This window comes from Dipodomys merriami, unplaced genomic scaffold (assembly GCF_024711535.1).
Source record: "Dipodomys merriami isolate MVZ:Mamm:240054 unplaced genomic scaffold, mDipMer1.0.p SCAF_379, whole genome shotgun sequence".
Lineage (NCBI taxonomy): Eukaryota > Metazoa > Chordata > Mammalia > Rodentia > Heteromyidae > Dipodomys > Dipodomys merriami.
In genome coordinates, this window is record NW_027205370.1 from 228,672 (window position 1) to 242,723 (window position 14,052).

General features: G+C 42.0%; 1 protein-coding gene across 1 annotated transcript in view; it reads right to left on the minus strand.

Annotated features, from left to right (window-relative positions):
- The window catches only part of LOC138804881 (sulfide:quinone oxidoreductase, mitochondrial-like), a 43,637-nt gene that overhangs the window by 12,477 nt on the left and 17,108 nt on the right, over positions 1-14,052 (minus strand). Inside the window, exons 3-6 of the mRNA XM_069989395.1 lie at positions 13,390-13,560; positions 5,614-5,667; positions 1,762-1,956; positions 60-269 (exon numbers count right to left, since the gene is read on the minus strand). Of these exons, the coding sequence (XP_069845496.1) occupies positions 60-269; positions 1,762-1,956; positions 5,614-5,667; positions 13,390-13,560 (630 nt within the window). The remainder of the gene's footprint in view (positions 1-59; positions 270-1,761; positions 1,957-5,613; positions 5,668-13,389; positions 13,561-14,052) is intronic.

A 14,052-nucleotide genomic window follows, 5' to 3' on the forward strand; every position in this document is an offset into this window, starting at 1 on the left:
GTCTACAGCCCAGTATAGCAGACAAAGCCTCAAGCAGAGAGTTTAACTGTGACACTCACTGAAATCACTTGGGTCTCTCCAGGTTTGTCCAGGTTCTCAAAAACAGCCTCTTGCTTATCCGCTCGAACTTCGATGAGGTTTTGCTTGAAGTTAACAGTGATGTTCCTCTCTTGGATAATCTCCTGAAGGGCATCTGCGTATTTCTTAACCCCAAAAATTACTCCCAGAGAACTATTGAAGATGATATTGGCTTTGGATCGCTTCCCAGTCTGAGCAAAAGGAAAGAAGAAAACAACTACCACCAGAGCAATATGCCAGCCATCTCCTTTTTAACCCAGGTACAAATTAAGGCACCTGTCCCCCCAGAAGACCTTGCCAGCAATTTGCATTGCTGTCAGTGGCTGCTTTGTAGCCCACTATGGTGCAGTGATGTGTGTATCGGTCCAATGCCTCCTTATTTGGAGATGGAAATGGCCATTGCTTAGTCAAAGGTGAAAGGTGAAGACTAAATCAAGGTTAAGAAAGATTAGACCGCCAACTGTTTATTCATAGACTTGTTCACCCAATAAATATTTAGTAAGGCCTAGAGCTGGTCAGATTCTATTCTAGGCACTGGTGAAGTTCCTGTCCCTTTGGTGTTTGTTCTCATGTTTGGAACTGGCTAGTATTCTCCCACATGCTAAAATGCTGTGGCACCTGAGAGAACCTTCCTCTTCAGCCATTCAAGACTCGGGAGAAACGAATTATACCAAGGGAATTAATTCTCAGAATGGAGGAAACAGCTGGTCTTCCACTCTTTCCTTTATTCTGTTCCTTTTAGGCCTTGCTTGCCTGAATCTCAACATGAGAAGTCTTAAAATGTTTGTGTTAGTCCCCTGTCCCCCGAATCCAGAACGTTCTCAGAGTCAGAAATGATCACTAAAATTGTCTCCTCAATCACCACCCGACAGGGCTGTTGTGATTTACGGAACTCCAGTGAGGTGTTGGAGCTGCCTGCTCACAACCATCCATTTAACAATTCTTCAGTTTCATCTTTCTCGCCATTTCTCCCCTTTACAGAATCACAGGCTCCTTCAAACCCTAGCAGCGTCTCTGGTCAAACAAGGATTTGATAAACAAAATGCCACATCTTAGACAAGGGCAGGTAAAATCTCACAGCAAGTGGACCTTGTCTGCAGACACAAGCAGTTTGGGGTAAGTTGAGCAGAAAGTGCCTTGTGAAAAATGGCTTCCCTAAAGCTCTCTTTCCATAAAGCTTTGAAGTTCCATGTCAACACTGTGTCTACATTTCAAACTGGCATTTTGCCTATATTTGCGTGTGTGTGTGCATGCATGCATGTGTGTTTGTGTGTGTGTGTGTGTGTATCATAACCAAGAAAATATATGTGACCTTGAACTTGATTGGAAGCAATTAAGGATAGTATTGTATATAAAAGTAAACAATGAGCAATTAATTATCTAACTATAAAGTATTTAAACACTCTCCAACATATCCCCCCAGCAGATTTTTAGTGTATCTTTAAAAACTATGTCATAAGGACTATTTAATAACATGTAATACATTTAAATTCTCTTGTACATTATGATTGTGACCATATTTTTTAAACTGTAGAAGGACATTTCAAATTGATAACAGCAGCTTTATTAAAGGAGACACCTAATGTATGCAATATAATAAAAATTTAGAAACAAAAAGCGTCTGTGATAGGGATGTCAATGAACTTCTATGTGGCCTCACACTATCCTAGAGAGGAGGCTTACCTTCCTGAAGTAGGCCTCTGCTAAATACATGATCTTCTGGGGGGCTCCAGCACACTTCACGGGGGTATTTGGGAAGGTAAAGACGGCATTGCCCTCTTTGAAGTCCTGCAGAGCTTTCCAGGTCTTCTCTACAGTTTTAACTGAATAATTAGACCCTATTTTGGGATGAGCAAAACCTTCAGGTAGGCCTTTAATCTGCAACCAAGCAGAGAGAAAACTTTTTTAAGCAACAGCACAGATGCCTTTCTTTGCCAAATATCCCCGCGTTATTATTTCTCCCCAGAACTCACACAAAACGGAACAGGCAGGAGAATAAGAGTTCTGTCAAGCTGCTGAATGGGCCCAGTCCACAAAGATCTCTCCCCACCCGCTCCATGGCCTTGAGGCTGTGATTCAAATCAAGTTCCCTCCACCTTCAGAGTAAAGGCAAGATGTCAATCACACTTCCTTTTAGGAGAACTATCTGCCTTACTTGGAAGGAAGAGAATAGGCTAGACCAAGAGCCACTCGTTTATACTGCCAATAATACCAAAACAAACTACTCTCTATCAGGTTGTACCAGATCCAAACCCTTGGTAAGTGCAGTAAAGTCAGGTAATTAAAAGCATGGACTTTGCCGGGCGCTGGTGGCTCACGCCTGTAATCCTAGCTACTTAGGAGGCTGAGATCTGAGGATCGCGGTTCAAAGCCAGCCCGGGCAGGAGAGACCGTGAGACTCCTATCTCCAATAAACCACCAGAAAACCGGAAGTGGCGCTGTAGCTCAAGTGGTAGAGCGCTCGCCTTGAGCTGAAGAGCTGAGGGACAGCGCCCAGGCCCAGAGTTCAAGCCCCACGGCCGACAATAAAAAAAAAAAAAAAAAAAAAAAGCATGGACTTTGGAGTCTCACAGAGCTAGTTTGTATCCTGGCTTTTCTACCTAATACTGTTTCGACTAGAAGGAATTATCTATTATTTCTAATCCTATAAGTCTCTAATTGTGGCTATCAGACCAACAACAGCTCCACTTGGAAACTTGCTAGAAATGCATATTTCCAAGCATCACCCTCAATCTACTGAATCAGAAACTGTATGTGGGTTCAGAAATTGCCCTCCAGCTGGGTGCCAGTGACTCATGCATGTAATCCTAGTTACTTGAGGATTGGTAGGATTCGAAGCTAGTTTAGATTGGGAGGATTGCTGTTCAAGGCCAGCCCAGCCAGACAGCAAAGTGCCCAATACCCTTTCTCAACCAACAGCTGGACATGGTAGAATACACCTGACATCCTAGCTACAATGAGAAGACTAAAATAGATAGATTGAAGCCCTGATGCATACCAAGCAGGAAGTCAGACCATATGTCAAAAATAACCAGCACAAAAAAGGCTGGAGGCCTGACCCAGGGGTAGAGTGCCTAGCAAGTATAACACACCCCAGGACCAAGGAAAGAAGGAAGGAAAGAAGGAAGGAAGGAGGGAGGGAGAGAGGTTTCCTCCAGTTGACTGACACACACTGATAATTTGAGAATATCTGGAAAATGGGGATAAAATAATGTACTTCATAGGACAGGAGCAAATGAGACGTAGGTAAAGGGATTGGGGAAATGATGTATGATCACAGTAAGAACTTTATGTTAATTACAGCCAGTAAGATTAACTAGACACTTATGCTAAATGTTAGAAGATGCAGAGAACATACTGAAGATGTCACAAATCAAATTAAATGTAACCACCAATTCTCAGCAAGAGCAGGTTCAACTCTAACATCAAGAAACAATTATCCGGGGCTGGGAGTATGGCTTAGTGGTAGAGTGCTTGCCTAGTATGCATGAAACCCTGGGTTCGATTCCTCAGTACCACATAAACAGAAAAAAAAAGAAGTGGTGCTGTGGCTCAGATAGTATAGTGCTAGCCTTGAAGAAAAGAAGCTCAGGGCCCAGGCTGGCAAAAGAAAGAAAAGAAAAGAAAGAAGGAAGAGGGAGGACAGGAGGGAGGACAGGAGGGAGGGAGTTAAAGGAGTTAGGAACTTTATTACCACCCTGCGCAGGAACTGCTTCCTACCACCAGGAAAGTAAGAGAAAGGGTATGGTGTGTTTTTATAGGGGTAGTTTACATTGAGTTACATAGACAAGCCATGCAAGGCCGGTTTGACACATTTTCATTGGTTATGTTCACATGACCTTTAAATTCATTTGTTCTTTATGGTAAATATCATATGTAATAATTTGCATATTATTTAATAATTTAATCATTTGCGTGGGGCCACTCAGTGGTGGTCTTTAATTGGTGGTCTTAAGGCCCTGTTACTGAGGCAAGCCAGCAAGGTTACAGAAGCAACACATAGCAAAAACATAGCCTTGAGTTCCAGGAGCACAGGCAAAACATAATCTTGACTTGGCCAGCATGACCAATACTATCAATGCTATTGACACTATTACAGAAATGATTTTTATTATAAGCTCCTGACTAATACAGCCACCCAGTGCAGCTGGTGATAGGCCTCGAGGTTGGCAGTAGCCTTCTGCAAAGCTGCCAGATTGGTAAACCTGAGTGAGGGAGAGATGTTCTTTGGGTTTTTAGCAAGGATGGAAAAAGAGGCTAAAGCTGACCAGTAGTTAGCCTTTTCCTTTACCAAGGGGTTTTACCCTTTATCAATAATTTTGTTCTGGTTTCTGGTTTTACATTTTTGTTCTCATGGACATCCTTCTTTTCCAAAGGAAAAGGGATTCAGGGGAGAGAGTAAATTTCCAATAGCAGGAGGAACTGAGGCCAGACAATAGGAGGAACTTTCTGCCAGTAAATAGCAACTCAAATATTACAGGGAGGATACTTGAACCTCCCAAAAGAACTTGTGGTTGGTGCCTTTCTCTATCTGAACATTCACATAACACACCCCCAGATACGTCACACTCACCTGGACATGTCCTGAATCATGCTTTCTGTGCTTAATCTTACATCAAAGGCCTTTCCCGGGCCTTTTCTGGGATCACATTGCTGCAGTTTGTGAGCTGGTTAGCCCTGTGCTTTATATGCTCCAACTACTGACCTACTGTCCCCCAACAAACTTTTGGACATCATAACTGCTGGCTTGCTCCATTGAGTTTACAAAAATAAACCTGAAACTCACCGCTGACAACTGGCATTTGGTCCAAGCTCACAGAAAAGAGATCTGAGGCATGTCTATGGCAGTATTTATTCTATATTTGTTCACTACTAGAAAACTCAGAAATTATATGGTAAAACTCAGTTGTCCTTCCAGTGTCTGACAAGCTAACTACTTAATAATTCCTAATCTAGCCAGGTGCTGGTGGCTCACGTCTGTAATCCTAGCTACTCAGGAGGCTGAGATCTGAGGATCATGGTTCAAAAACCAGCCGGAGCAAGGAAAGTCCATGAGACTCTTATCTCCAATAAACCACCAGAAAATCAGAAGTGGTACTGTGACTCAAGTGGTAGAGTGCTTGCATTGAGCTGAAGAGCTGAGGGACAGCACCCGGCCCAGAGTTCAAGCACCATAACTGACATAAATGTATACATACATACATACATACATAAAATCTTAATCTTTAATACAACCAACTCAGTTCAATGTAGAAAGGTAAATTTTCTATTAGTGAATAGAGGCCTGTTGTTTTGCATGGACATGTTGAATTCCAATTCAAGTTTAAAGCTAAATGTTGCTACTATCAATGGAATTTTAGAAAAGACATATATATATATATATATATATACCACAAAAGACTGCTGAGAAATAAAGCTAGGAGAGGATTTTTTAGAAACACTTTCTTGTCAAAATGAATGTATAGCAACCAAATGCAGTGTCTGATCTTGGCAAAAATAGGCCAATTGTAACATATGAACCACTTCATACAGTACCTTCTCATAGTCCAGCTGGATTCCAAGAGCAATAATAAGATATTTGTAGGAGATCTGCAACACAAAAAGATGTTGTTTTTAGACCAGGATTTAAAAGCAACACTTCCAGGACTGACATTGGCCCCAGATGTGTGTCAATAGTGCCATGCACCTATGCTTCAATGTGAATGTCTTGGGGAGGAGGGTGGTGGGCAGGGCAAGTGGGAGGGATGAATGCTCCAGTTGGCCATCCTACTCCATTTTCTATGGCCTCACAAGTGCTCAGTACTCACAAATACTGTGTAACCAGACCCCTCTCCAAAGGCTTAGGGTGTTTGCCTATTTTTGTTTATATAGTGGAGGGTAATAAAAAAAGATGTGATTATTTGTGCAATAAACTTTTTTTATATCGAAAGGTGGGAAAATGAACTTCTAATGTTAAAAGACAGTCAACTAAATAAGGCATGGTGACACATGCCTGTAATCTCAGCACTGAGGGAATGGGACTGGCTAAAGCAGGAGGATCAGGAGAAGAGTTTAATGTCAACCCAGGCTAAATGATGAAAAATTGTCTCAAAATGAAACAAGCAAATGAACAACAACAAAAACAAAACCCATAAGATAAGCTGGCAAGGTGGTTCGTGCCTATGATCCACTCACAAAACCAGAAGTGGTGCTGTGGCTCATGTGGTAAAGTGCTAGCCTTGAGCTGAAGAGCTGAGGGACAACGCACAGACCCAGAGTTCAAGCCCCATAACCGACAAAAAAAAAGAAAAAGAAAATGAAAAAAGGATATGGTAGCATACTCTATCATCTCAGTTATGTAGGAAGCATATATAGGAAGATAATTAAACTGACATGTTAAATTGAAACTCCTTTGAACAACTAAAAGATAATTTAATAAAGTCTGATAGATTGATAACTAGCTAGCTAGCTAGCTAGTCAGTTAGATAGATAGATAGATAGATAGATAGATAGATACATACATACATACATACATACATACTTACATACATACATAACAAGCAAAAAGGGCTCAGAGCATGACTCAAGAGTAGAGCGCCTGCCTAGCAAACACATGGACTTGAGTTGGAAAAGAGGCTGTAAAATAAAAGAATAAGCCTTAAAAACTAAAGATGAAGAATGATTACAATACAACTCAGGAGCCCAGTAAGAATTACCATGCTGTTGTGTTAAAGGGAGAAGCAGAGCCAGAAAGTTGAGCAAATCCCAGGTGAAGAGAGAGGACTCCAACACATGAGAGTGTTCAGTCCACCTAGGGAGTGAGGGAAGCAAGTCACGGGAGAGACCCTATCCTAGCAGCCAGGAGTTTCAGCTCCAAGGACACAAGGCTTTCCTGCAACTCACTTCCACCATGGGCCCTTCTGGAAGCTCCCTTAGCTATCCTCCCCCAATATGGAACATTCCTAGAGTATAAAGTCACATCTTATTCCCTATATTCCAAGATGCTATCATAGTTAGTAGATTGAAGTAAGGATTCAGTAATGTGCATTGGATAAAAGGATGGGCAATTTCAGATTATAAAAAAATACAATTTCTCAAAATGGATAGATAATAAACACATCTTTATCTGTACACTCTGCCTATCCACAGAGAACTGGTACCTTGAAATATTCAGCTCAGTAGGGAAGTAGGCCCAATGCATAGAGGACTGAATGGTGTGCAGGCCTGTGGATGGGTATGGATGGGGAAGAGGGGTCTGAGGATGAGGATCTAGAGGTGGCAGCAATGCTGTCAATGAAAAGAGCTCCTGATTTGTGCAAATTGCAGTGGTTTTTTTGTTTTGTTCTGTTCTGTTCTTTGGTCAGTCATGGGGCTTGAACTCTGGGCCTGGGCGCTTTCCCTTTGCTCTTCAACTTGAGGGAGTGCTCTACCACTTGAACCACAGCGCCACTTCCAGTTTTCTAGTGGTATATTGGAGTAAAGAGTCTCACAGAGTTTTCTGCCTGGGCTGGCTTTGAACCATAATCCTCAAATATCATCCTCCTGAGTAGCTAGGATTACAGATATGAGCCACTGGTCCCCGATTATTGGCGATTGCAGTGCTTTTATCAGAGTATAATACTAAGTGCTAAACACAAACAAGCTTAAGATTGTGGTGGGGAAGACAGAAAGGAAACAAGTCCTAGATAGCAAGAGAACAAAAGAAAAGCCTCAACCTTCTCACTGAGTTCAACTTTCTAGCCAGATAACCTAAGTCCTAGGAATTGCAAACACTTGTAGACAAGATTTTTGAGCAACTGAAGACATCAGGGCAGACTTGGACAGACAGCTGAAAGACAGTCAATGTGAGACAGTTAGACAGGATGCAAAGAGGAATCCTGACAATAAGAACCTAACAGGTTTTGCTGCTGATTCCTTGCAAAATCCTAAGCTCGGCGACTAACTGGATGTTTCAGTGATCTAGAAAAAAAAAAAAATGAGCTTCAACAAGATGCTTATCAGAAATGATAAGCCTGCTTTCAATCAGGGATCAAGAACTGTGCTGTCAAATAGCCTGTACTCAAGGTTTCCTTTTATATGCATTCTTTTAAAAACAATAATGCTATTTCTTGAGCATTTGTCCTGTGCAAGGTAGTGTGTTATGTGTTTCCAATCACTTAATGATCAAAACAACCTAGGTAAGTATTACATTTACAAATGAAGAAATTGAGATATGGCTGCTCACAAATACTTTCTGGGTACTTTTTTTTTGGGGGGGGGGTCCGGTTGTGGGGCCTGAACTCTGGGCCTGGGTGCTGTCCCTCAGCTCTTCAGCTCAAGGCTAGCACTCTACCACTTGAGCCACAGCGCCACTTCTGGTTTTTTTTCTTTTTGCTTATGTGGTGCTGAGGAATCGAACCCAGGGCCTCAGGCATGCAAGGCAAGTGCTCTACCACTGAGCCACCTTCCCAGCCCCACTTTCTGGGTACTTTCTTTGTGTTAGGTTCTGAGTATGCCAGATAAATAAGATAGACATAATTCTTACCTACACTAGTAGAAAAGATAATATTTTCAGATAATCACAGCCTGGCACCAGTGGCTCACAACCGCAATCCTAGCTACACAGGATGATAGTCAGGGCAGACAAATCTCTGACACTCTTATCTCCAGTTAATTAGCAAAGATCCAGAAGTGGAGGTGCTCAAGGAGAGTGCCAGCCAAGATTTAAAAAGCCAAGCAAGAGCTTGAGCCCTGAATTCAAGCCCTAGTACAGGCACAAATATATATCATACAAATGATCACAGTAGGCTGAGGTAGCTTGACAAAGTAGAACCTGATCAAGCCTGGTGGGTCAAAGGCTTGGCTCAATTATTAAATATAAGCTAAAGTGAAATAGGTGTTAGCTAGGGGTAGAGGTGGGAATGAACATGTGCAAAATGTCCTAGGGTTAGGAGACAGAGGCATTTGAGAAACTAAGAAGCAAGCGTGAAGGAAGGAAGGAATAAAACCAAGAGAAGTCCAAAGGAGGAGGAGGGACCAGTATATACAAAGAGCCTGGGCAGTCAGAGACACTCAGTCCAGTTTGCAGTGGTGGTCTGCATTCCATCTTTCACCTAGTGAATAAGGAGGTATAAACTAAAAATGGACTGAGTTAGTGAATTGAATAATATTTGCTAAAGAATATTGATTAACTTCTGTGGTCTAAAAAAAGCTCTTTAAGGATATGTTACAGAATTGAAACCTTGAACTTAAATGAAGGCATCTGTAGATAACAGCTAAGAAAAATTGCTCGGTGGATGACAAGAATAACAGATCCAAAAGATCCAGACAGGTGGGGAGGGTGAGCTAAAACAAAATGCTAACTCACATAAGATGTTATTTGCTGATTTCTGATCTGTTTATAAGGTACAAATGCATCCTAAAATCCTAGGAGAAAGTCATTAGATTGTAGCAACTTCCTCCTTAAAACTAGACCCTAGAGCTACCAGCACAACTATGTTTATTGCAGCATTATTTACTATAGCTAAGATATGGAACCAACCCAGATACCCCTCAGTAGATGAATGGATCAAGAAAATGTGGTATATACACACAATGGAATTCTATGCCTCCATCAGAAAGAATGACATTGCCCCATTTGTTAGGAATTGGAAAGACTTGCAAAAATTATATTAAGTGAAGTAAGCCAGGCCCAAAGAAACATAGGTCCCATGGTTTCTCTTATTTGCAATATCTAGTATATGTCTAAGTCAAGCAGAAAAGGTCAGATAAGGTGATGTTAGGGAAATGAACCCTAAGATATGTACTCAAATGCTTTTTTTCTTTCATGCGATTGTCTCTAACACATTTATAAGATTATTTCTTTGTTGCTTTGTATGTCCCTCCCCCACAGTGTAACCCCTGCTTTCACTGTGTTTGATGTCAGTATAATTTGTGGAGGGGAAGGGGAAAAACAAATCATTTAAATAGGGATACAGGTGGACCCATTGCAACAATGACATGTACAAGTCGTTATGTCGAAAAGGAACTTTACATTTTGGTGCAGGGGAGGGGGGACAGCGGGGAGGATTGGGGGGCAGGGGGGAGGATGGGAAGGGATGGGAAGTGGAAACAAAGGAGGAGGCTACAATGCTTGATAAGAAATGTACTCATTATCTTGCCCATGTAATTGTAACCCCTCTGTATAGTATTTTCACAATAAAAAAAAAAAACTAGACCCTAAAACTTCCCTGGGTCCCTGAGCTTTTGTAATAACAAACAGGCCACATGAAGGACAGCCCCTACTTCGTGCCTCTCATTCTCAAGAGATGAGACAAGGATGTGATAAATACAAGTGAACATGGGAGGCCTGGAGGTAGGTCCTGCAGGACCAAGGGTAAGAAAGGCCTCCTGGCCTGTGAACCAGAAACTGGCAATGTAAACAGCTCCCTAGCCCAGACTGGACTTACGACACAGGAAAATAAGGATGTTCTGAACCATCAGGGGGACAGCAATCTGTACACATTTAACTTTTTAATTAAGATTATATTATAATTATATTATATTTTATATTTTATATATAACCTATATACGACATGTATTTTATATTATGTATTACATAATTATATAATATTTATATATTATATAGTTATATATTATATATTATGTATACAATTATAATTATACATAACATATTTATAGATATTTACTTCTATGTCTATGCATCCCTTCCTGCCTTCAGGTAAAATGACCAGCCATCATTGTGAAGCCTGACGTCACAATGGGTCACACAGGAGGGACTCAGAGACGAGACAGGATCTGCATCAGTCCTGTGCTGATTGTCACTGCAAAGGCAGATCTGCAGAGGCAGCATTCGATTGTGAGAGAGTACAGCCTGCTGAATTCTAGATTGTTCTGTAGATACCTTCTCTTTCAGGCCGCTCACCGAGACAGAAAGAAACAAGCCAAATGATGTTCCATGGGGATTAAAAGAGGACTGAAGGGACTGGAATCCATGAAGGGTAAGAAAAGGCTGAGGGGTGTGGGAAGAGGGAACACGTCTACTTGAAAAGAGAACTTACACAGAATGTAAGAAGCCTGTTTAAAGAGTTGCAGGCTCCCCTTCAGAAAACATGTTCTCAGAGTGAGGGCAGAAACAAGGAATTGAGGGCAACAATAGCCTGGAGGCCCAAGAAAGAACAAGGATTAAAAGGAAAGTGGGCCGGGCACCGGTGGCTCATGCCTGTGGCTCACACCGGTGGCTACTCAGGAGGCTGAGATCTGAGGATCTCGGTTCAAAGTCAGCCTGGGCGGGAAAGTCCATGAGACTCTTATCTCCAATAAAAACCACTAGAAAACCAGAAGTGGCGCATTGGCTTAAGGGGTAGAGTGCTCGCCTTGAGCTGAAGAGCACAGGGACAGCGCCCAAGCCCAGAGTTCAAGCCCCATGACCGACAAAAAAAAAAAAAAAGCAAAGTGGATTGAGACTCAGAAAAGACAAGACTTTCATATAACTTGCCTGTCTAAAACCTGAAGAGGGTTAATTTATTTGCAGATGACTCCCTGGCTGGGGGGTCAGGTCTAAATATCAAGTTATTTTAAGCTGAATGCCAATGGGTCCCATCCCCCTTTAATCAGCTGTATTTTTTTTCATTAATACTCATCCATGTTAATATATTGTATAATTTACTTATTTTTCTATTATTTACTTATCCGTCCTCATCCTCTAGGATATAAAATCTAGGACAGTGAGGGTTTTGCCAGTTTTCATTTATTTACATATCCCAAATGCCTAAAACTACCCCTATTTGGAGTAGATGTTTAATATTTGTAGAATGAATGGATGGATGGATGAATGAATGAGTGCAGTCCAGAGAGCCAAAGACAATCAATCCGATAAGACAAGTACTCTTGACGGGGTACAGAAAAAGTCTCCAAAGAATTGTTAGCATAGGCAATTAGGCAAACACGAGCAGGAATGAGGAAATGACCGCAGTTTTTATGAGGACGGACCTATGTCCTCATGGAGCACCTCCCTGTCTTAACTGGGAAGAACACAGAGGATCAAATGTGCAGGCCTATGCCTCTCACACCCAGCAGCCTCGGCAGGGACCAAACTATTTGAGAAGGCCCACAAGACAAGAAGGGCTATCATTCTGCAATGCCTAAAGACTGCAATCCCTGACACCTTCCACAACCGATCTTTACCTGGACTTTCCACTTCCCCCCTTGAGATGTAATTCTGTTTTCCTAATAAATCACTCTTGACTAGCTTCATGGTTCTTCTGCTATACCTGCGTGAAATCCTAATCTTAAGTGCTGTATCAAGAACTGTGAAACCCCTTGAAGTCCCCATCACCATCCACAGAATGTCCCAACTTGCTGAAATTAAATGCAAAATTTGAAACATATCTGCATTTTCTCTAGAGAGGTTTTTTATAGGGTTCTCAGAAAGATCATGACCCAAGGAAAGCTTGAGAGTACCCATCGCAGAGGAAGGGAAGGGAAACCTTTCAGATCAGTTCTCAGATTCGACAATTCTGTGAAAATGCCTGTTTGAGCGGAGAAGCTTGAGTAACAAGCACCCCAGGGTGGTGAAGGCCCAGCACAACTGACTGCAACTATTCTGGCCTCCTCTGGAGCCACAGGAAGACTCTGAGCTGGAGGTCTCACTATCTTGGGTCTCAACCCCTCAGGCAAATATATGGACAGAGTTGCTTTTAAAAAAACAAAAAGCTTTGAATCCTGGAGTGGTGTGCATGGGAAAGAAGTCATTTATAAATGTTCTAAATGGTACTGAGCCATGAGAAGCCTCAAGTGCTACCTGCAAGAATGTCCCATAATCCTCTCCAACATTCCATTACAGGATTCCCCTCAACCTGGCACAGCGCCCCCTAATGTGAGCCCAGCATGTTTCCGCTGTGTGACTCAGAAACAGCAAATAGCTATTCCTTAATACCCCCATTCATTCCTTTGGGAGGCCAGATGTGAGGGGGGAAAAAAACAGAAAACCACGGAAAACCTGGCTGCTTCAAGGGGAAGAAAAGGAAGGGGATGCCTGTTTTTTTAACATGGAGCAATCGTATTTGTTCAATAAACATTCAGGTACAAGATCCTACACTAACCAACAGGGTAAACAATGGGTATTTAACAAATAGTTATATGGTTGTTTATTGATTAGTTCACTACCACCTGGTCCTGCCATCTATACTCCATTTACCACCTAACCATCTTGTGCAGTACTCAACACCTCCCCACACAGACACACACAAACACACGGTCTCTATCACCATGAAGCCATCCAACTTGAGAAGGGCAGTGTGCTCATATAAGGTCTCAGTTAAACAAAAAAATCTGAAGGCCCCTCGTGGTTACCTCCTGGTTGTTGTCCATGTAGACACAGTTCTTGTCTGGGTTCAGCTCAACCACTGTAGCTTTGATCCACTCTACACCAGATGGAATCACACTGGCCGTGGGACGGCCGGATAAGGATAATCGTTTGGCCCCAGCACCCACCAGTGTCCAGATTGGCTGGTAGAAATGTCTCTGAAAAACAAAGGATTTGCTTATTTACTTCAACTTGGAGCTGATCTAAAAGATCTCAGTTAAAGGTACAGGTGTTAGATTTTCTTAATTACTCTTAACCCTTAAGCACCACTTAGAAATGTCTCCAAAATGTGAATTCTTATTACATTAAATGGACAGTCACAAAGCCTTTATAGGGGTCCTCAGAAGTATATGAAGACAACAGGAAGGGAAGTCTGGGAAGTTTGCAGCCACACTTCTTTTTTTAAGCACTCGGCACGGACTCTACCACTTAAACCATGTCTCAGTTCTTTTTTGCTTTATTTTTCAGATAGGATCTTGCTTTTTGCCCTGGGCTGGTCTCAAACCATGATCCTCCTATACCTTCCTAGAATTACAGATGCTTACTAGCATGCCTAGATTATTTACTGGGGGTTACTATTTTTACAGGCTGGCTTCAAACCACAGACCTCCCAGCCTTCACCTCCTGAGTTTCTGGGATTACAGTGAGGT